Source organism: Engystomops pustulosus, chromosome 5 (genome assembly GCF_040894005.1).
Source record: "Engystomops pustulosus chromosome 5, aEngPut4.maternal, whole genome shotgun sequence".
In the NCBI taxonomy this organism is placed as follows: Eukaryota; Metazoa; Chordata; class Amphibia; order Anura; family Leptodactylidae; genus Engystomops; species Engystomops pustulosus.
The window spans coordinates 63,489,795-63,514,378 of record NC_092415.1 but is presented as its reverse complement, the minus strand read 5'-3'; the positions used below and the strand labels follow the sequence as shown (position 1 = coordinate 63,514,378).

The 24,584-nt window shown below is 46.2% G+C and overlaps 1 protein-coding gene across 1 annotated transcript; it reads right to left on the bottom strand.

Annotated features, from left to right (window-relative positions):
- Nucleotides 1-2,122: 2,122 nt before the first annotated feature.
- Nucleotides 2,123-7,218, bottom strand: LOC140134030 (uncharacterized). Its single transcript, XM_072154694.1, has 3 exons — nt 6,459-7,218; nt 3,152-4,592; nt 2,123-2,718 (listed from the first exon to the last, which is right to left on the bottom strand). Exons 1-2 carry the CDS (start codon nt 7,207-7,209, stop codon nt 3,319-3,321), a joined length of 2,025 nt encoding a protein of 674 aa, XP_072010795.1. The 5' UTR covers nt 7,210-7,218; the 3' UTR covers nt 2,123-2,718; nt 3,152-3,318.
- Between the last annotated feature and the right edge of the window lie 17,366 nt (nt 7,219-24,584).

Genomic DNA, 24,584 nt, shown 5'->3' with positions numbered 1-24,584 from the left:
GCTAGATGCTACCTATTGGCAGTCCATTTGCGTTGGGTGAAGGAGCCAGAGGCTAACTTCAGAAGGTCTATGGACGCTAGGCAAACATGCTAGATGCTACCATTAGGCAGTCCATTTGCGGTGTGTGAAGGAGCCAGAGGCTACCTTCAGAAGGTCTATAGATGCTAGGCAAACATGCTAGATGCTACCTATTGGCAGTCCATTTGCAGTGGGTGAAGGAGCCAGAGGCTAACTTCAGAAGGTCTATGGACGCTAGGAAAACATGCTAGATGCTACCTCTTTGCATCCCATTTGCGGTGGGTGAAGGAGCCAGAGGCTACCTTCAGAAGGTCTATGGACGCTAGGCAAACATGCTAGATGCTACCTCTTGGCAGTCCATTTGCGGTGGGTGAAGGAGCCAGAGGCTACCTTCAGAAGGTCTATGGACGCTAGGCAAACATGCCAGATGCTACCTTTAGGCAGTCCATTTGCGGTGGGTGAAGGAGCCAGAGGCTACCTTCAGAAGGTCTATGGACGCTAGGCAAACATGCTAGATGCTACCTTTAGGCAGTCCATTTGCGGTGCGTGAAGGAGCCAGGGGCTACCTTCAGAAGGTCTATGGACGCTAGGCAAACATGCTAGATGCTACCTATTGGCAGTCCATTTGCGTTGGGTGAAGGAGCCAGAGGCTAACTTCAGAAGGTCTATGGACGCTAGGCAAACATGCTAGATGCTACCATTAGGCAGTCCATTTGCGGTGTGTGAAGGAGCCAGAGGCTACCTTCAGAAGGTCTATAGATGCTAGGCAAACATGCTAGATGCTACCTATTGGCAGTCCATTTGCAGTGGGTGAAGGAGCCAGAGGCTAACTTCAGAAGGTCTATGGACGCTAGGAAAACATGCTAGATGCTACCTCTTTGCATCCCATTTGCGGTGGGTGAAGGAGCCAGAGGCTACCTTCAGAAGGTCTATGGACGCTAGGCACACATGCTAGATGCTACCTGTTGGCAGTCCATTTGCGGTGGGTGAAGGAGCCAGAGGCTAACTTCAGAAGGTCTATGGACGCTAGGCAAACATGCTAGATGCTACCTCTTGGCAGTCCATTTGCGGTGGGTGAAGGAGCCAGAGGCTACCTTCAGAAGGTCTATGGACGCTAGGCAAACATGCTAGATGCTACCTATTGGCAGTCCATTTGCGGTGGGTGAAGGAGCCAGAGGCTAACTTCAGAAGGTCTATGGACGCTAGGCAAACATGCTAGATGCTACCTTTAGGCAGTCCATTTGCGGTGCGTGAAGGAGCCAGGGGCTACCTTCAGAAGGTCTATGGACGCTAGGCAAACATGCTAGATGCTACCTATTGGCAGTCCATTTGCGTTGGGTGAAGGAGCCAGAGGCTAACTTCAGAAGGTCTATGGACGCTAGGCAAACATGCTAGATGCTACCATTAGGCAGTCCATTTGCGGTGTGTGAAGGAGCCATAGGCTACCTTCAGAAGGTCTATAGATGCTAGGCAAACATGCTAGATGCTACCTATTGGCAGTCCATTTGCAGTGGGTGAAGGAGCCAGAGGCTAACTTCAGAAGGTCTATGGACGCTAGGAAAACATGCTAGATGCTACCTCTTTGCATCCCATTTGCGGTGGGTGAAGGAGCCAGAGGCTACCTTCAGAAGGTCTATGGACGCTAGGCACACATGCTAGATGCTACCTATTGGCAGTCCATTTGCGGTGGGTGAAGGAGCCAGAGGCTAACTTCAGAAGGTCTATGGACGCTAGGCAAACATGCTAGATGCTACCTATTGGCAGTCCATTTGCAGTGGGTGAAGGAGCCAGAGGCTAACTTCAGAAGGTCTATGGACGCTAGGAAAACATGCTAGATGCTACCTCTTTGCATCCCATTTGCGGTGGGTGAAGGAGCCAGAGGCTACCTTCAGAAGGTCTATGGACGCTAGGCACACATGCTAGATGCTACCTATTGGCAGTCCATTTGCGGTGGGTGAAGGAGCCAGAGGCTAACTTCAGAAGGTCTATGGACGCTAGGCAAACATGCTAGATGCTACCTCTTGGCAGTCCATTTGCGGTGGGTGAAGGAGCCAGAGGCTACCTTCAGAAGGTCTATGGACGCTAGGCAAACATGCTAGATGCTATCTATTGGCAGTCCATTTGCGGTGGGTGAAGGAGCCAGAGGCTAACTTCAGAAGGTCTATGGACGCTAGGCAAACATGCTAGATGCTACCTTTAGGCAGTCCATTTGCGGTGTTTGAAGGAGCCAGAGGCTACCTTCAGAAGGTCTATGGATGCTAGGCAAACATGCTAGATGCTACCTATTGGCAGTCCATTTGCGGTGGGTGAAGGAGCCAGAGGCTACCTTCAGAAGGTCTATGGACGCTAGGAAAACATGCTAGATGCTACCTCTTTGCAGTCCATTTGCGGTGGGTGAAGGAGCCAGAGGCTACCTTCAGAAGGTCTATGGACGCTAGGCAAACATGCTAGATGCTATCTATTTGCAGTCCATTTGTGGTGGGTGAAGGAGCCAGAGGCTAACTTCAGAAGGTCTATGGACGCTAGGCAAACATGCTAGATGCTACCCTTAGGCAGTCCATTTGCGGTGTGTGAAGGAGCAAGTTGCTACCTCATGTCAAATCCACGGGGGTGAAGGTGCATGACGCAACCTGCAGGTCAAGCTCGGTAAATGTCACACATTATGGAGGATACAGCGAGGACTTGAACTGGAGCGGTGATCTACAGAAACAACAGAAAATGTGTGTAAGTGATTATGACTAAACATGGAGCTCAGGATACAAATATACATGACACATCATCTTCTACCATACAAATCCAGAGACCTCATAATTGATTTATTGAAGTCTCTGCTCATTCTAGCTTTGGGATTTCAGTAGCGGATCCTAAATCACTAGTTTATTCTATGCACATTTATATAGCAATGGCTATGGACACCTATCATTTCCATATTATACATCTTACAGGCAAGAGACTCATCTAACTGATTGTGGTTACCCTCTGCCTGTCAGTGTGTTAAGATAAGGCGGCAGCAGATACTTCTAATGATTAATACACATTAATACACAACCTGAAGAAAAATCATTCATTATATACACATCTTTGCACTGCGCACTACAATGAGAAGAGTAATGGATGTCGTCCTACTACTTACCTGCTCCATTGCAGTTGTGTTGCTTCCACTGATTATACTATACTGGTGGTCAAGCTGCAAGCTACATGGGCCTCTTGATGGAGTTATGGAGGAACTAGGAGATTGGGATGAAGAATTCGGCTGGGAGCAATGGGCCATCCACCACCATTGTCCTTGGATTGTTCTTATTATTGGGATGACCATCTGCTAAAGAGTGTGGCCACCCAGTTCCTGGTGATGACAGGGTGATACTGTGTTGACCATTCTGGACATACAAAGCTGAACTGGTTGAACATATTTTGGTACTTAGATTTTATGTAGTGTGGTGGTTCAGCATAGTCCATAGTATCTTCCACATTGAGGTTAATGGCTTCTGACCTCAGGATCTCTGGTGGTGCCATCTTCCTAGCTTCCACATCTTCCCAGTTTATATCAGAGAAGAATTGATGTTCCCTGATGTCTCCTTTGACTCCAAGGCGATGGAACTGGTCTTTGCACAACAGTCCTTGTAAAATGCTGACTGTGTCAGGAGGAAGAGACTCTGGGAAGTGTGGTTCATGATTGAGGACAGATTGCTCACAATCTCTTGGTCCTTCTCCAGGGAATGGTAACGTTGCTGTCACCAGCCCATAGAGGATAACACCAATGGCAAAATAATCCACGGCTCTTCCATGTGGTAAGCCACAGATTATTTCTGGGGCTGCATATCCTGGCGTCCCCCTACAGTCATCTGTAATCATCTTAGCAACACCTTTCACAGCCAGGCCAAAATCAGTGATTTTGATATGGCCTTCTGTGGTCAGGAGCAGATTTTCTGGCTTTAGATCACGATGAAGAATCCCTTTGCTGTGGAGGAATTCTGCACCACAGACCACTTCTGCTATGATGAATCTTACAGTCGCTGTATCAAGAGGACTGATTTTTACGATAAGATCATACAGGTCCCCTCTAGTGGCCACTTCCATCACATAATAGACAAAGTTAAGGGTGTGGAAGGCGGCCAGCCCATGGATGAGAAATGGGCTAGCATGGGAGAGTTGAAGGATGTGGCGCTCTTCAAAGCTGCTGCCAGCTTCAGTGTAAACCCTTTTATCGATGACCTTGATGGCGACGCGCTCTCTGCGGATCCTATCTGTCGCCAGGTAGACTTGAGCAAAGCCTCCTTGACCCAGTGAGCGGTGGAACGTGAAGGACTCCAGTGATAGGGGCACGGTGGCAGCGGATGCTTGGGCAGAGGTGCCGGCTTCTACCACAGAGGTTTCAGCTGTGGTGTCCTGGTATCCGATGCTCGAAGATGACTGTGCAGACCTGCGGAGCTCCTCTCTGGTAGTAGGGTCAATAGAGCTGGGGTTACGGCGGACATCCTGTGCAGATCTACAAGTATCCATCTTCTTTCTGCAAGATTTTATGGTGTGCTGTTTCCCTTCATCATCCTTCTGGTCTTCTGTATGTGACATACTGGCTGTAAAAAACATATATACATATATCATGTCAGTGGAATGAGACATGGCATATTATCGCGGTAAATAAAACCACATTTTGCAGGGTGATAATACATTTTAGCAAATAGATTTGTGTCCAATATGTGTCACTATGTATAAATGTAAATTTACTGTCAACCAATCACTGCTTCTTTTAATCAGTGCAGTGTAAACATGGTCTAAACCAATGATGGCGAACCGTTTGTAGACCGAGTGCCCAAACTACAACCAATATCCACTTATTTACCGTGGATTGTCAACATGGCATTTTAAGCAGTAACTTACTGCTACCTGTTCTTCCACATCTTTCAATAGTATCGGCCGCCTGAGGCCACCAATACAGTTGAAAGAAGGAGAGAAAATTCAGTCTCTCATTGTAGCTTCTCTCCAGGGTCTCTCTGTAGAGAAAGAAGGATGAGCTTCAAAGATAATGCAGTTCTGTCAACACCTTCTCACTTTTCCCACAGTTCCAAACAGCCAATGAAGTGTGGCTTAAGTGGCCTGGGAATGCAGGAAGATTTGGTCCTATTTGGTGAACTCTGTCCCGGGACGATTGTCTGAGTGCCCACAGAAATGGCTTTGAGTGTCATCTCTGGCACCTGTGCCAAAGGTTCACAGCCAACAGATTAAATATCCATATGAACTACATACACCGATTGTGCTATGTCAGGGGTCCCAAAACTTTTTACATAGGGGGCCGTTCACTGTCCCCCTCAGACCGTTGGAGGGCCGGACTAACGTTTAAAAATAAATAGCGGTACATGTGACCGCATCCGTAATACACTGGGGCCCCCTCAATAAATTATTTAATATACTGCACCCCCTTGTGAACTATTTTTATATATTGGCCCAATTAATTAATTAATGGATCAAATTATTATTAAATATACTGGGAGCCCTCTCCATTAATTATCGAATAATGCCCCCCCATTAATTACTAGACTGCCCCTCATAATTAATTATTTCTTATACCCCCCCACCATTAATTATTTCCTATTCTGCCCCTCATAATTAATTATTTCCTATTCTGCCCCTCATAATTAATTATTTCCTATTCTGCCCCTCTTAATTAATTATTTCCTATTGTGCCGCTCTTAATTAATTATTTCCTATTCTGCCCCTCTTAATTAATTATTTCCTATTCTGCCCCTCTTAATTAATTATTTCCTATTCTGCCCCTCTTAATTAATTATTTCCTATTCTGCCCCTCTTTATTAATTATTTCCTATTCTGCCCCTCTTTATTAATTATTTCCTATTCTGCCTCTCTTTATTAATTATTTCCTATGCTGCCGGTCATAATTAATTATTTCCTATTCTGCCCCTCATAATTAATTATTTCCTGTGCTGCCCCTGATAATTATTTCCCATGCTGTCCCTGTTAACTAATTATTTCCTTTGTTTCCCCTGATAATTAATGTTATATATTAAGGCCCCCGGCCGCCACAACCTTTCTCCTGCCGTTTTAGGTATACTCACCTCTCTGCGCTTCTTCTATCTTTTTGCTGCGTCCGGTCAGGAAGGGGTGCGCGGCCGTGTGATGACGTCATCACACGGCCGCGCATCCTAGTTCCTGGAGCGATGTGTGCCGGGGTTGTCTTCCGGCCTCATCGCTCCAGTAATAGTGCTCGAGCGGCCGTTTCCGGCCGCATCGAGCACTATACAGTGACGGGCAGGAGCTTCCTGTCCGGACGGACGGAAGCCCCTGCCCGACAGTCGAATGCTCCAAGCGCCAGGGGCCGGTTAGAAACGGTCCGCGGGCCGCATGTGGCCCGCGGGCCGTAGTTTGGGGACCCCTGTGCTATGTGCAATAAACACTTCTTTGACATAGAAATAGTAAATTCCTACCTTTGCTGCCGTCCATACTGTCCTCCATGTTGATATGACTGGGTCCAGGGATCTCATTAGAAGGTTCCTCATTGACGATATAGGTCCCTCTGTGTTTGAGACCAGCAATCCACCTCCGTGGTCGCCGGAGCAGGGCTAAGAAGCGGTTTCTTGGTCTACCCACAGCTTCTGCCTCTATTTCTTCATCCTCTGAGATTTTATTCTCCAGTTGTTCACCATTTTTGCTGTCCTCATCCAGTTTGCTGTAGTATTGGATGTACACTTCATCCAGGCTGTGGAGCTGCTCCTGTATCTGGTTATATTTTGTCAGGATGACTGGCTCCACCATGTTGCCTGTCTGATGATCCATGTTTTTTCTGACCACCTGGCTGACCCTTAGCAATTTTCTACCTTTGCTGTTGGCCATACTGTCCTCCATGTTGGTATGACTGGGTCCAGGGATCTCATTAGAAGGTTCCTCATTGACGATATAGGTTCCTCTGTGTTTGAGACCAGCAATCCACCTTCGTGGTCTCCGGAGCAGGGCTAAAAAGCGGTTTCTTGGTCTACGCATAGCTTTCTCCAGCTTCTTTGATGCCTGTGGTTGCACTTCTGCATCTGTTTCTTCATCCTCTGAGATTTTATTCTCCAGTTGTTCACCATTTTTGCTGTCCTCATCCTGTTTGCTGTAGTATTGGATGTACACTTCATCCAGGCTGTGGAGCTGCTCCTGGATCTGGTTATATTCTTTCAGGATGACCTGCTCCACCATGTTGCCTGTCTGATGATCCATGTTGTCTCTGACCACCTGGCTGCGTGTGCTGCCTTTTATACCTTAGCCAGGGGGCGGGACTACACTATCTTGCTCCTGATTGGTCAATTTTCAATGGGCGTGGCTATTTTCCTGCCTCCTGATTGGACAGTCAGCTGGAATTGATCTGGCATTATGATGTCATCAGCCATTGTGGGAGATTCTCTGTTATTGTGACATCATCATTCATGTGTTTTACAGTATGGTTACTGCATTTGGATTTATGCAAGTGTGTACATACTGTATGCACTATGTATATGTTACATGGTATATTAATATTGTGTATGTCCTGGTTTGGTTCCATGCACATCACACACATCACCTTCAGAAGAATACATAGAGAGAATTATCCCCAAATTATCTTCCCCCTTAGGCTGTAATTTATCTCACTATGTAGCCACTGATTAAAGCTATAATGAGAAAGGGGGTAACACACCGAAACTTCACCAGTTCTGGAATAAACTCTTCTTCACTTTTATCTGTTTGCATCTGGAGTTCAGCTTCTTTTTTTTGGATTTTATGGATAGATTAAAGTCAGTAGGTACATGGGAATTTTATACTGTATATTACAAACGCCATTATCTTTATTAAATATCTAGCAAGTGAACATAGCCTAATGTGGCGCTCATTCTAAACACCACATTCTTTCACTATATTTACAACAAACAACTTACCTGCTATAAATACATTGATTATATTATGTATAATGATACAATTGCCCCCACTAGAGAGCAGTAAATCGTGATTAATGCAGCTTCTACTGAACTCAATGGAAGCTGGAATGATATAATTGCATTGAGCTAGTGGCACCTGCAGGAAAGTAAGAATGTTTTCTCTAGGAGAAAGTAGATAATGATCAGCGCTGGGCCCCAAAGACATTGCCTGTATAGTAGATACCCTATCTATTATAATCCGCTCTTATGAAAACATCTATCCTGCATATAAAACAAACAAGGGCAGGAAGAACTAAATCTACAGTATCATTGTGCACATAGAAGATGGGCCTTTAGCATCAGCTCTTCTGGGGAACCTGAGACACTGAGAACAATCATATGAATAGGCTGTAATGTACTCTATGGATGGTCAGCCTGCTTCAAGAGGAGAATTTGGACAAATGCTGCTGTTTCTTCATTTTTCCTCTTGCCACTTACTCTATGACCAGGGCCCCTATCCCCACAGAGGGCTCCTGCCATTGCTTGTTATAGTAATCCATGTTGGTAGAACAATTGATGTGGGGGCTAAAATAATTCTTTGCATCGGCTTAAGAAAGATAAAGATATGATTGGTGATAGTAGGGGCATGGCAGGGGTCCTTTATCTACTTGATACAGAAGACACAATGGCATCATTTATTATACAATTTTGACCCACAGTCACATTATATGTAATACAATATATGAAGGGGATGGCCTGAATCAGGCCGCAACATGAACAACCCCCAAGGGGATCACCCGACTTCCCCCCAACTTAGCGGCACACCTCGCCTTACCTTCAGCCCAGAGGGATCTCAGGGCTCATCGCCGGCATGGGCTGCGGCCTCACCATCACCGCCATATATACCATTGGCAACACCAAATCTTTTACCACAAGACCCTGCATGGGACTGGCGAGCTCACCTTCGCTCTATCCCAACCAAAGGTGATTTGGAGACTCTTTTAGCCAAACTTGAGACCTCGCATAAGCGGGATATGGATATTCTGCGGCAAGATATACACCATGTGGGCACTAGAGTGATGGAGATGGAGGAGTCTCAGGAACACACACTTAAACTTATAGCGGACCACCATCAAGTAATACAGGCCCACTCCAACCAACTCTCTGAAATCTTGACACATATTGACGACATTGAAAATCGCCATAGGCGAAACAATATTCGCATAAGGGGCTTTTTTTGCATCTATTCTACCTGACACTAAGGAGCGTCCTATTGAAATTGACCGCATACATAGGGCACTGGGCCCCAAACCTACAGATGGCTCAAGGCACTGAGATATCATTTTTCGCATCAATTTTTTTAAGGATAAAGAAGCCATCCTACGAGCAGCCAGGGCTGCAGAGCCGTTATCTTACAAAGGCCACCCGTTAATAATACTACCAGATTTGGCAAGACGCACACTACAACTGCGGAGAGCCCTTAAACCACTACTGATCCTTCTTCGTGAGAAAGACATCATGTACAGATGGGGATACCCATTCCAATTAACTGCCCGTCATGGTGGGAAATCTGCAACCTTCCGTTCACTAGAAGCAGGGCCGGATTATAGGCGGGGCTCCCGGGGCTCGAGCCCCACTGCCCCCACCATCTTGCCCCCCCCTAGGGGCCCCCACCAGATCGCAACCCATGTTCCCCCGCCTGAGATACCCACCGCCGCTAGACACGGGTGACCGCCTCCCCGCATGACAGAGACGCCACGTCACAGGTGACACCGCCTCCACCTCCCAGGCTGCCCACTCGGCACAGGTGACACCGCCTCCAACTAGCGGCCCACCCCCCCTCCCGCAACAGGTTACCGCCTGCCGGCCAGCCCATACCCATCCATGCACCCCAGCCATGCATGGCCGAGCAACCAACCCCCGGCGGCCCGCCTGAACAAGAAAGCCTGCTCGCTTGACCCCCGCCCGCTGCTCAAACAAGCACCCGCTGCCCCCTGCTCGAACAAGCAAACGCCACCCACCCCCTCCCCGGCCGAATAAGCGACCCCCCCCTCCGCCCCCCCCCCGCGCTTGAAGAAGCACCACCAACCCCCTCCCCGACCGAACAACAACCAAAAGACCCCCCCACCGCCCGAACGCCTGCCTGAAGCCACGTCCGGTCATCCTAAAAGGTAAGAATATACATATGTATTTATCTGTATGTGTATATGTGTATATACAGGGTATATATATATGTATGTACAGCGTATATATGCATATAATGTGTATATGCGTATATACTGTTTATTTATGTGTATATGGGTATATACTGTGTATATATGTATGTACAGCGTATAAATGTATCTACTGTGTATATATATGTATCTACTGTGTATATGTGTAAATACTGTTTATTTATGTGCATATACTGTGTATAGGTGTGTATATGTGTATATATGCATGTACAGCGTATAAATGCATCTACTGTGTATATGTGTATATAGGTATATATATATATATATATATGCATCTACTGTGTATATACTGTGTATATATGCATCTTCTGTGTATATACTGTGTATATGTGCATCTACTGTTTATATACTGTGTATATGTGCATCTACTGTTTATATACTGTGTATATGTGCATCTACTGTGTATATACTGTGTGTATATGCATCTACTGTGTATATACTGTGTGTATATGCATCTACTGTGTATATACTGTGTGTATATGCATCTACTGTGTATATACTGTGTGTATATGCATCTACTGTGTATATACTGTGTGTATATGCATCTACTGTGTATATACTGTGTGTATATGCATCTACTGTGTATATACTGTGTGTATATGCATCTACTGTGTATATACTGTGTGTATATGCATCTACTGTGTATATACTGTGTGTATATGCATCTACTGTGTATATACTGTGTGTATATGCATCTACTGTGTATATACTGTGTGTATATGCATCTACTGTGTATATACTGTGTGTATATGCATCTACTGTGTATATACTGTGTGTATATGCATCTACTGTGTATATACTGTGTGTATATGCATCTACTGTGTATGTACTGTGTATATATGCATCTACTGTGTATGTACTGTGTATATATGCATCTACTGTGTATGTACTGTGTATATATGCATCTACTGTGTATGTGCTGTGTATATATGCATCTACTGTGTATGTACTGTGTATATATGCATCTACTGTGTATGTACTGTGTATATATGCATCTACTGTGTATATATGCATCTACTGTGTATATGTGTATATACTGTGTATATATGCATCTACTGTGTATATGTGTATATATACATATACTGTGTATAGGGGTATATACTGTGTATATATGTATGTACAGCGTATAAATGCATCTACTGTGTATACGTGTAAATACTGTTTATTTATGTACATATACTGTGTATAGGTGTGTATATATATATGAATCTACTGTGTATATACTGTGTATATGTGATTATACTGTTTATGTGTATATACTGTGTATATGGGTATATATGCATCTACTGTGTATAGATGCATAAGATATATATATATATATATATATATAGATATATATATATATATATATTGTGAGAAAGTGAGAGGTGTTGTGTGGGAAAACCGCTATCTGTCTTACAGGCAGATGAAATGCTGGTGGTAAAAGCCCTGGGTTTGTCTGCAGTAACCCAAGGGTTAATGCAGACATGATAAGCAGGAATAGTCTGTTTTGTCTGTGTTGGCCTAGCTAACACAGACACATTGGTAATGTCCGTACTGGGCCTGCTTATTATGGAGTAGGGGTAGGCTGGTAGTGGGACTCCTACTCCACCCGGGCTTCGGTCCTGGGCTTTTGTATAGCCCACAGGTGCAGGTCACAGGCCTCGTTAGGGTCTGATTTAGTCTGCAGGCCAGAAGCAGTAGGAGAGGCCCTACCTGGAGAGCTGAAAGCGAGATTGCATTCTCACAGCAAAGGTAACTGAGGGTCTCCTGTCTTGCTGCTGGCCAAGAGCGTGTGCCAGGCAGCCTGGTACCCGGATAGCTAGGGTCCTCAAAATGTATTAGACAGCGCCTAGCCGGGCAGGAATTACTTTTATAATGTTTTTGCATGTGTCTAAGCCAAGGCTGAATTTGTGTTCTGTTTTGCAAGTGTGAATAAACACTTAAGTTGGACTTTTAAACCTGCGTGTGTCACTGCTTTCTGCACTGCTACCTGTCAACTACCAGAGCAATTCCCCACATATGGTGGATTGGAGCGGGCAAAGTGCAGTGAAGTATACACTAGTGCATGTCCTGGAAGTTGACAGCACTGAAGCTGCAAGCCACAGCCATGGAGGAGTTAATCAAGCAGCTTGTCCAGTCCAACGTGCAGCAGCAAGAGACAAACAGATTGCTGCTCCAGCAGATAACAGCCCTGACCGCTGCTCAGCAAAGGACTGTCCCAGCAATGACGGTGAAGGACGCCAGGAAAGAGGTCCGCAAAGATATGACCAAGATGACCGCCGAGGATGATGTGGAGGCCTATCTGACAGGCTTTGAGAGGGTGGCCACCCGAGAGAGGTTGCCACAGCAACACTGGGCAGAGGTGTTGGCCCCCTTCCTCGTCGCTGATCCCCAGCAGGCATACTACGACCTGAGCGAGGAGGATGCCCGGGACTACTCCAAGGTAAAGGCAGAGATCTTGGCCCGACTAGGAGTGGATCAGCATCTACGCGCTCAAAGAGTGAATAGCTGGAGATACCAGGAGGCGCTACCACCGAGGGGGCAGATGCACCAACTTGTTCACTTGGTCCGCAAGTGGCTTCAGCCGGAGACATCCACCCCAGCCCAGATGGTCGAGAAGGTTGTTTTGGACCGTTTCCTGAGGGCCTTGCCGGGTGAGATCCAACAATGGGTGGGACACGGGGACCCGTCTGATGCCGATGCGCTGGTGGGGTTGGTGGAGAGGTTTTGTGCCACTCAGGCCCTAACAAAGAAAGCCCCTTATACCAAGACAGGCCTTAAGGCACAGAAGGTCTTGTCACCCACAAATTCCCGGGGCAGGACAACGCCCAATGTCCGGGAAGTACCCCAGGGGAGGAGGAGGGGGGAGGCTCCCACCTGTTGGACCTGCCATGAGCCAGGTCATATTGCAGCCCATTGCCCCAATTCCTCAGAGCCCATGGACTGCAGTTCCGCCAGAAGGGTTTCTCTCTATGCTGCCCCTGTCTACACAGCTACTAGCCCCGACTCTGCTGATGAGCGCCACCTGTGCCGGGTGACTGTGGCAGGGCATCCAGCGTTGGCCCTGCTGGACTCAGGCAGTCGGGTGACCTTGATTAATGGGTCCCTCACAGACCCCAAGGCGGTCACAGGGCGCACAATTGGAGTCCTGTGCATCCATGGGGACGTAAAGGACTACCCCACCACAGTTATTAACTTCCAGACCTCTTGTGGAGAGACACTACATGAGGCAGCGGTTGTCAAGAACTTGCCCCATGACCTTATCTTGGGACGGGACTTCCCCATGTTCTGGACTCTATGGTGGGGAAACCAAGAGTTGGGGGCTTGTTCTCCTGTGTTGTCTGGTCAGATCTCTGAAGCCGAGCCTGATGACCCAGACTCTGGAGTTCCTGCCGTAGGGGTGACCGCCACAGAAGATGGAAGTGTAATGTTTCCCCTAGATGTTATGGCAGGCGAAACTGAGGAGGTAGTGACAGGACCGCAGTTGTCTGATTTGGAGGTATCCCGTGACAACTTTGGTACTGCCCAACTCCAGGACCCCACTCTGGTCCGCGCCAGAGAAAATGTGGTAGAAATTAATGGCGTACCTCAGCACCCAGGTGCGGATAAGTTGTTCCCTCGTGTGGTGGTAAATCAGGAGTTGTTGTACCGCATTGATAAGGTCCACGGTGAAACCCGGGAGCAGTTAATGGTGCCTCAGCCATATCGTCAGATGGTGTTAGACCTTGCACATAAGCATGTGATGGGAGGGCACCTAGGTACCACAAAAACTCTGGAACGCATCTTGCAGCGTTTTTACTGGCCAGGAGTATATGATAGGGTAAAAAGGTATTGTGAAACTTGCCCTGATTGTCAATTGCATGCTCCCATGGTACACTTTCGAAGTCCGTTGGTACCTCTGCCCATTATTGAGGTACCCTTTGAAAGGGTCGCCATGGATTTGGTCGGTCCTTTAGTTAAATCTGCTCGGGGGCATCAGCATATCCTGGTAGTCATGGACTATGCTACCCGATATCCTGAGGCCATCCCACTGCGGCACACCTCTGCGAAACTAATTGCTAAAGAGTTGTTTGCCATGTTCTGCCGGGTGGGACTTCCCAAGGAGATCCTCACAGATCAGGGGACTCCTTTTATGTCAAAAGTCACCAAGGAGCTATGTCGGCTCTTTAATATTAAACAGTTACGCACCTCTGTGTACCATCCTCAGACGGATGGATTGGTAGAACGGTTCAACAAAACTTTAAAGAGTATGCTAAAAAAGGTGGTAAACAAGGATGGGAAGGACTGGGATGTACTATTGCCATATTTAATGTTTGCCATCCGAGAGGTCCCACAAGCCTCTACTGGGTTCTCACCGTTTGAGTTAGTGTATGGCAGACATCCCAGGGGTCTCCTGGACATAGCCAAGGAGACATGGGAACAAGAGCCCACCCCCCACAAAAGTGTGATAGACCATATCGCAGATATGCAGGACAGGGTGGCAGCCGTCATGCCCATTGTCAAAGAGCATATGGAGGAGGCACAAAGAACTCAAAGCCGGGTTTATAACAGGTCAGCAAAAGTAAGGAGCTTTAGTCCCGGTGATCGTGTATTGGTGCTAGTCCCCACTGTAGAAAGTAAGTTTCTCGCTAAATGGCAAGGACCGTATGAGGTTATAGAGAAAATAGGAGAGGTGAACTACAGGATACGTCAGCCCGGACGGAGAAAACCCGAGCAGACTTATCATGTAAATCTGTTGAAGGCCTGGAAAGACAGAGAGAGTCTGCATACAGAGATGGTCCTGGCTAGTCCACCTCCTGCGATACCCTCACCGGCCGCAGATAAGCCTGTGCAGGAGGCAGAACTGCGAATAGCCGATACCCTTACCAAAGGGCAACAGCGAGAGGCTCAAGAGTTTGTAGCAAGAAATACAGATGTGTTCTCAGAGTTGCCTGGTTACACGTCTGTAATTAAACATGATATTGTCACTAAACCAGGGGTAAGGGTAAGATTAAGGTCGTACCGAGTCCCTGAAGCTCGTAGACAAGCCATATCAGAAGAAGTTTAGAAGATGCTGAAGCTAGGGGTTATTGAGGAGTCCAGAAGTGAGTGGGCCAGTCCAATTGTTCTAATTCCCAAACCGGATGGGACGTTGCGATTTTGCAACGATTTTAGAAAATTGAATGAGGTGTCTAAGTTTGATGCCTATCCCATGCCCCGGGTGGACGAGCTTATTGAGAGACTAGGGGGTGCTCGGTACTTCACCACCCTGGATCTAACTAAAGGATATTGGCAGGTACCCCTGACAGATAGGGCTAAAGAAAAGACAGCCTTTATCACCCCTGAGGGCCTTTTTCACTATGTTGTATTACCGTTTGGGCTTCATGGGGCCCCCGCTACCTTTCAACGGTTAATGGACATAGTGTTAAAGCCACATAGGAGATACGCCTCCGCCTATCTAGATGACATTATCATCTACAGCCAAGACTGGGCGAGTCACTTGGCCAAGGTACAGGCCGTAGTGAACTCTCTAAGGGCAGCGGGCCTGACTGCAAACCCCAAGAAGTGTGCGCTGGGAATGGAGGAGACGCACTATTTGGGGTATGTGATTGGTCGAGGTATAATTAAACCTCAGATCAACAAGATTGACGCTATACAGGGTTGGCCTCAACCAGTGAGCACAAAGCAAGTCAGGGCATTCCTGGGCATTGTAGGGTACTACAGACGGTTTATACCAAACTTTGCCACCATGTCCGCTCCCCTGACAGACCTGCTGAAGGGTAAAAGGCCGGTCATGGTGCGGTGGAATGAACAAGCAGAAGGTGCTTATCAGGCATTGAAGTCTGCGTTGTGTGGATCTCCCATCCTCATTGCGCCAAACTTCAAGAAAGAGTTTATTGTGCAGACGGATGCGTCAGATGTAGGACTGGGAGCGGTCCTGTCTCAGGAGGTGAATGGCGAGGAACACCCCATTACTTACCTGAGCAGGAAGCTCACGCCAGCTGAAAAAAATTACAGTATCGTAGAGAAGGAATGTCTGGCGATAAAGTGGGCATTAGAGTCCCTACGGTACTACTTGCTTGGACGACAGTTCCGTCTCATAACTGACCACTCTCCTCTCACGTGGATGAGTAGAACTAAGGAGAAGAATGCCAGGGTCACTAGGTGGTTCTTGTCCCTCCAAAATTTCAGTTTCATGGTGGAGCACAGAGCCGGGAAGCTACAGGGCAATGCGGATGCCTTGTCCCGAACGCATTGCTTAATGTCAGGAGTTCGCCCCGGTGGGTCTGAACTGAGGGGGAGGGTATGTGAGAAAGTGAGAGGTGTTGTGTGGGAAAACCGCTATCTGTCTTACAGGCAGATGAAATGCTGGTGGTAAAAGCCCTGGGTTTGTCTGCAGTAACCCAAGGGTTAATGCAGACATGATAAGCAGGAATAGTCTGTTTTGTCTGTGTTGGCCTAGCTAACACAGACACATTGGTAATGTCCGTACTGGGCCTGCTTATTATGGAGTAGGGGTAGGCTGGTAGTGGGACTCCTACTCCACCCGGGCTTCGGTCCTGGGCTTTTGTATAGCCCACAGGTGCAGGTCACAGGCCTCGTTAGGGTCTGATTTAGTCTGCAGGCCAGAAGCAGTAGGAGAGGCCCTACCTGGAGAGCTGAAAGCGAGATTGCATTCTCACAGCAAAGGTAACTGAGGGTCTCCTGTCTTGCTGCTGGCCAAGAGCGTGTGCCAGGCAGCCTGGTACCCGGATAGCTAGGGTCCTCAAAATGTATTAGACAGCGCCTAGCCGGGCAGGAATTACTTTTATAATGTTTTTGCATGTGCCTAAGCCAAGGCTGAATTTGTGTTCTGTTTTGCAAGTGTGAATAAACACTTAAGTTGGACTTTTAAACCTGCGTGTGTCACTGCTTCCTGCACTGCTACCTGTCAACTACCAGAGCAATTCCCCACAATATGTACATTTAAATTTTATATATTATGCTGGGTATATGGTATGTATGTATATGCTCTATATACTGAATGTGTGTGTTTGTTTCCCGTATGTGTGTGTATATGCTGTATATACTGAATGTGTGTGTATTTGCTGTATGTGTTTATATACCTTATGAGTTTGTATATACTCTGTGTATTAGTGTATAAATGTATATGAGTGCATAAATGTGTGTGTGTATACTTGTATGTATATGGGTGCGAGTATACGAGTGTAGAACTTTATCTGTGTGTATATAAGTATATAAAGGTGTGTATATATCAGTGTATAAATGTGTGTAATTGTATAAACATGTCTGTGTAAGGGTACATTCATAAGAACGTATGAGGGACGTTTATCTGGCTGCAAATTTGCTGCCGGATATACTTCCCTCATAGGGGTCTATAGCCTGGGCTTGATACGGTGAGCACAATGAGTACTCACTGTTTCGAGCCATGGCCGCAAAAGAGATAGAGCCGGTTCTATTCTCTATGGAGAGGGGAGGGGTGAGCTGCGATCACCTCTATTCCTCTTCAGCACGCCAGACATGTGCCTGCCACGCTCTAGCCTGTGTTACTGGGGGTGAGGCGGCTGTATGTAGCTGCGTTACTGGGGGTAAGTCGGCTGTATGTAGCTGTGTTACTGGGGGCCAGGCGGCTGTATGTAGCTGTGTTACTGGGGGTGAGGCGGCTGTATGTAGCTGTGTTACTGGGGGTGAGGCGGCTGTATGTAGCTGTGTTACTGGGGGTGAGGCGGCTGTATGAAGCTGTGTTACTGGGGGTGAGGCGGCTGTATGAAGCTGTGTTATTGCTGAGATCGTGGAAAGGAAGCAGGGGGATGTGTATGTACGCTACACTCAGTGGGGGTCTCCACCACATTTTGCGCCCAGGGGCCCCCACCAACCTTAATCCGGCCCTGACTAGAAGACCTTCCACAATTCCTGGGGACATTAGAACTCCCTATGGTTAACCTGCTGGACTGGCCCACTATTCCCAGCTTACCTCCTGCCCCACCAAATATGGCCTGGAAGAAAGTGCAACCAAAACCGAGGAGGGAGCCGAAAAAGCAGATAAAAGCTCTCACAGGCCATGCACAGGAATGACACAAAATGTTTTTGTTTAATATTTGCATACGCTTTATGTTTTTTTTTTCTTGCTGCCTATTCATAACCAACCCCTTTAACAGGGACCACTCTAGCAGGTATGGGGAGACCTGGGAGGCTCCACAGGTCACAGCTTCCCTTTCCTCCACATAGGGACAGTAGCTCTTGAGGCTACACAAAGTAAACTCAGACGAGTTGTTGTAGGTCAATTTGGACCTTACGCTAGTATTTGGTTGTCAATAACCTACATATCTTAGAACCCCCAGTTTGTTGTGTCCTGCATATACCTTTCCCCCACCACATTGTACTTCCCTTAGTATCTCCTTCCTTTAAGTCCCCCTCCCCTTTTCTCTTCCCTTTCACACCAACAGACCAAAATCTAGTATGTCTCAACTTTCCTTTTGCACGTTCAACGTACGAGGTCTCAGTGCCCTTAATAAGAGAGGCCAGCTCCTCTACCATCTACACCGTAAACGCATAATGATAGTTATGCTACAAGAAACCCACTTTTGTGCACTACATATGCCCAAATGCACCACAAATTATTACTCATCTTGGTTCCACAGTCCTCATCCTGACCGCAAGGCTGGAGGTGCCTCGATAGGCATCTACAAATCCCTGCAACATACAGTACTAACATCGCTCACAGATCCTAATGGTAGATATGTTTTCATAAAACTGTCATATGCCAACAAAGTGTATACATTTGCTAACATTTATTTTCCTAACCAGGGACAAATCCCCTTTGGTGTCTTCACATTACAGAAGCTGGCGGAGTTTGCAGACGGCTCACAGATCATCTTAGGCGGAGACTTCATAGTATATAAGGCTGGAAGGAGACGCAAGTCCATCAAGTCCAACCTTTAAGAATTAAATAAATGTTTTATCCCCATAACCCATGATATTTTTTCTCTCCAGAAAGGCATCCAGGCCTCTCTTGAACATGTACATAGAGTCCGCCATAACAACCTCCTGCGGTAGAGAGTTCCACAGTCTCACTGCTCTTACAGTAAAGAACCTTTGTCTATGGTGATGGTAGAATCACCTCTCCTCTAGGCGTAGAGGATGTCCCCTTGTCCTGGTCACAGGTCGAGGTATAAAAAGATCTTTGGTGAGATCCTTGTACTGTCCGTTCAGGTATTTGTACATTGTAATGAGGTCTCCCCTCAGTCGTCTTTTTTCTAAACTGATTAATCCCAAATTTTTTAATCTGTCAGTGTATTCTAGTTCCCCCATTCCCCTAATAATCCTGTTTGCTCTCCTCTGCACCCGTTCCAGCTCTACTATATCCTTTTTATACACTGGTGCCCAAAACTGTACACAATATTCCATGTGTGGTCTGACCAGGGATTTGTATAAGGGCAAAACTATGTCTTTATTATGAGAATCTATTCCTCTCTTGATACATCCCATTATTTTATTTGCTTTAGCAGCAGCCGCTTGGCTCTGGTCACTAAAATTAAGTTTACCATCCACCAATACCCCCAAGTCCTTTTCAGCTTCAGTTTTACTAAGTACAGGCAGTCCCCGGGTTACATACAAGATAGGGTCTGGAGGTTTGTTCTTAAGTTGAATTTGTATGTAAGTCGAAACTGTATATTTTATAATGGAAGTTCTAGACAATTTTTTTTCTTTTGCCCCAGTGACAATTGGAGTTTAAAAATTTTTGGTGTAATTGGACCAATAATTATCAAGAAAGCTTCATTACAGACACTTTACAGCTGATCATTGCAGTCTGGGACTATAGTAAAGCATCCAGAGAGCTTCACCAGAGGTCACAGTGGGCAGAGGGGTCCGTCTGTAACTATGGGTTGTCTGTAAGTCGGGTGTCCTTAAGTAGGGGACCGCCTGTAATTGACCGTTTAGAACATAATTATACTTTTTGTTTCCATGGCCCAAGTGCATAACTTTACATTTATCTACATTAAACCTCATCAACCATTTCTCTGCCCATCCCTCAAGCTTCCACAAATCCCTCTGTAATGCTAAACTATCGATCTCAGTATTTATTACTTTACACAGCTTAGTATCATCTGCAAATATTGAAACTTGACTGTGTAAACCCACTACAAGGTCATTAATAAAAATATTAAAAAGAAGTGGCCCCAATACTGACCCCTGTGGCACTCCACTGGTAACATAAACCCAATCTGAGAATGTGCCATTAATGACCACCCTCTGTTTTCTATCACTAGGCCAATTACTTACCCAAATACACAGATTTTCTCCTATTCCCAGCAGTCTCATTTTATATACCAACCTTTTATGTGGCACGGTGTCAAATGCCTTTGAAAAGTCCAGATATACAACATCCACAGCGTCCCCCAGATCCAGTCTTGAACTTACCTCCTCGTAGAAACCAATCAGATTAGTCTGACAGGACCGATCTCTCATAAACCCATGCTGACGCTGGGTTATAAGGTTGTGCCCAGTGAGATACTCCAGGATAGCATCTCTAATAAACCCCTCAAATATTTTCCCCACCACAGCAGTTAGACTCACGGGTCTGTAGTTTCCAGGATCGCTATTTGATCCTTTTTTGTATATTGGTACCACATTTGCTATGCGCCATTCCTGTGGAACATAACCAGTCCTCAGTGAATCTTCAAATATTAAAAATAACGGTTTGTCTATCACCGTACATAATTCATGCAGAACCCGGGGGTGTATGCCATCTGGCCCAGGTGATTTATCTATCTTAGTGGTTGCGAGGCGGCGCCGTACCTCTTCCTGGGTTAAACTGTTGACATTATAAAAATAATTAACATTATTCCTCATTGTGTCTTCCACCAGGGGATTTTCCTGGGTAAAGACAGTTGAGAAGGCGACATTCAGTAGATTGACCCTTTCCTCATCTCCTTCCACCATGAGCCCCGTGTTATTTCTAAGGGGACCCTCACTCTCTGTTTTTAGTTTCTTATCATTTATATACTTGAAAAATAATTTGGGATTATTTTTGCTCTCCCTGGCAATATTTCTCTCAGTCTCTATTTTTGCGGCCTTTATCTGCTTTTTACAGGATTTATTTTTCTCTCTATAATCCTGTAATGCCTCATCGCTACCTTCACGTTTTAGCACCTTAAACGCTTTATCTTTCTCGCTTATTGCTTTCCTTACAAGACTAGTTAGCCACATAGGGTTTTTCTTGTTCCTTTTATGCTTTTTCCCATAAGGTATGTGTTTCTCACAGGACTTTTTCAGAATATATAAGAAAAAGTCCCATTTTTGGGGGGTACTTTTGTCAATAATATTATGATCACTATTCCCCAGGTTCCCCCCAACCTGTAGTTTTGATACCCTATCAGGTCTGTTGGTAAGGATAAGGTCCAGCAGTGCCCCCCCTCTTGTTGGCTCCAGGACTAGTTGCGACAGGTAATTGTCTTTTGTTGTTGACAAGAACCTGCTGCCTTTGAAGGACCTGCAGGTTTCTGCCCCCAAGTCAATATCTGGGTAATTTAAGTCCCCCATGATAAGTACTTCACCATGTTTTGAAGCCGCATCCATTTCACTTATCAGCATTTCCTCTGCTGCCTCCATTATATTTGGAGCCTTATAACAAACCCCTAGGAATATTTTATTATTCTTTTTCCCTCCTCTTATCTCATCCCCTAGGGACTCCACATTTGCGTTACTGATGTCATCTCGCAGGACGGGCTTGAGGGGAGAATTCACATATAAACAAACCCCTCCACCTTTTTTATTTATAAGATCCTTTCTAAAAAGACTATAACCATCTATAGTAACAGCCCAGTCATAGCTACTGTCCAGCCATGTCTCACTGATACCCACTATATCATATTTCCGCTCCAACATCAAGAGTTCCAGTTCCTCCATTTTGTTTGTGAGGCTTCTAGCATTTGTGTACATACACTTTATATGGTTTTCCCTGTCCGTATTCCTTTTGTCCTTATTCCCCAATCTCATTCCAGCCCCCCTTCCTCCCCCATGGACTATGACTCTTCCCAGCTCTCTATGTACACTGTCTATTTGCCCTGCACAAGTGTAGTTGCCCTCCCCCCAGGTCTCTAGTTTAAACACTCCTCCAACCTTCTAGCCATTTTTTCCCCTAAAACAGCGGCCCCCTCCCCATTGAGGTGCAGCCCATCCCTACTGTAGAGCCTGTAGCCGACAGAAAAGTCAGTCCAGTTCTCCATGAACCCAAAACCCTCCTTCCTACACCAACTTTTGAGCCACTTATTTACCTCCTTGATCTCCCGCTGCCTTTCTGGTGTGGCACGTGCTACAGGCAGTATTTCGGAGAAAATTACCTTTGAGGTCCTTGCCCTGAGCTTCTGGCCTAAATTTCTGAAATCATTTTTAAGGACCTTCCACCTACCTGTTACTTTGTCATTAGTGCCAATGTGGACCATGACCACTGGTTCCTCACCAGCCCCTCCCAGTAATCCGTCAACCCGATCCGCAACATGCCGAACCCGAGCACCCGGCAAACAACACACTGTTCGGTATGCACGGTCTTTGTGACAGATTGCCCTGTGTGTTCCCCTAATAATCGAATCTCCCACTACCAGCACCTGTCTGACCTTGCCTGTGCTCCCATTACCCTTCTTACCGGAGCAGACAGTCCCCTGGTTGCTAGCGGCCACGTCTTTCTGCAGCATTGCTACCCCAGAGCTGATATCCCCCTCATCCGCCAGCCTGGCAAACTTATTGGGGTGCACCAGATCAGGACTAGACTCCCTACAACTCTTCCCTCTACCCCGCCTTCTACATGTTACCCAACTAGCTGCCCCCTCACTCTGCACCTCCATACTTCCCTCCCCACACCCATCTTCCCCAGAGAGTTTGTGCTCCAGGAGCAGCAAACTTCGTTCCATATTATCAATTGCCCGCAGCCTTGAAACTTGCTCATTTAGATCCAGAATCTGGGCTTCCAGATGAGCAATTTTCACAAACCCCACACAGCAGTATTCCCCCTCGAACGGCTGTTCAAGGAAAGCATACATGGCACAGGATGTACACCGTGTAGCAATGCCACTTATGGAGTCCATTGTTCTAATGGGCATTACAATAGAAATATGCACAGAAAGAAGAATCTACAGTCAAAGTAACACAAAATACAGCAGTTACCTGCTAAAGCCCCTCAAACTTAAGTCCCTTAAACCTAAGTCACACCTAAGACACTGCACACACTTCAGATCAATGCACACTCGCCGCCAAGCTCACACACTCGCTTTTGTGATGCTTCTTTTAAAGGTTATCTGCCACAAAAATCTGCAGAGCTCACTGCAACAAGATCTGGCTGCAAACCACCAAACAAACTGACCACAGAAGTATATAAAGGCTGCTAATTAGATAGCCACACCCCACTATTAATTAGGCAGCACCTGTGACTATACTGTCTAGATAAGCAAGGTGAATGCCTCCCTATACCCCCCACACAATATACAGATTATGCAAGTAAAATACCTTCAGATCTACTTGGTTGCAATAAAAATCACACAATGAATATCAGGAAATAAAAATGTAGATGCACTTATCTATTTGTTGCTGGATCCAAAAAGTACTCCTTCCCTTAAACCTAAGTCACACTTAAGACACTGCACACACTTCAGATCAATGCACACTCGCCGCCAAGCTCACACACTCGCTTTTGTGATGCTTCTTTTAAAGGTTTTCTGCCACAAAAATCTGCAGAGCTCACTGCAACAAGATCTGGCTTCAACCTCTCTTTTGATCCATCGCTAGACTCCACAACGGGTAAGTCTGCCATCCCGTTAGGTCGGTTGAATAGATTGAGGAGATCGCTTAGAGAGATGCATTTGATTGACATGTGGAGAATTCTACACCCACACGACTACTCATATCATTCCTTAACAGACAATAATTACCACAGGATAGACCATCTGTTTATTTCCCACCACCTAATTGATCTAACACCTAAATGCTCTGTAGGAAACTTCGTGTGGTCGGACCACGCGGCAGTAATGGGATCCATCATGATCTCAGCTTCCCCAAGACGATTTAACACATAGAGACTTAACGAAAACCTACTAAATGATTCGCTGTGTGTCACAGACATCAAGAACACCATTCACGCATTTCTTATACAATATAATATGCAAAATTCCAACGCCCCCCTTTTATGGGAACATTAAAGGGAAATATTCGGGTGTCTTAATGTCCCACGGCTCACGTCTTAAAAAAGCTCAAATGCACGAGCTAGCAACATCATTAGCCAAACTAGAGAGACTCGAATCTAACAATAAAACCTCTCCATCTGACCTTGTCAAAGCAGAATTATCTGCAGTGATACAAAAGATTCTGGCATTCTAGATCAAAAGACCCAATGCGCGCGTAACTGATTGCGTAAAAGCTATTACGAATATGGGGATAAATGCGGCTCGTGGCTTGCGAGGGTATTACACCCAAAGGCTCCACGCACACATGTCCA

Bases quoted from the DNA above. Each gene is read 5' to 3' on its own strand.
- LOC140134030 (XM_072154694.1), bottom strand. From the start codon at position 7,209: ATGGTGGAGCAGGTCATCCTGAAAGAATATAACCAGATCCAGGAGCAG. The intron at 4,593-6,458 runs GTAGGAATTTAC...TGTTTTTTACAG, and splicing joins CAGTATGGACGGCAGCAAAG to CCAGTATGTCACATACAGAA.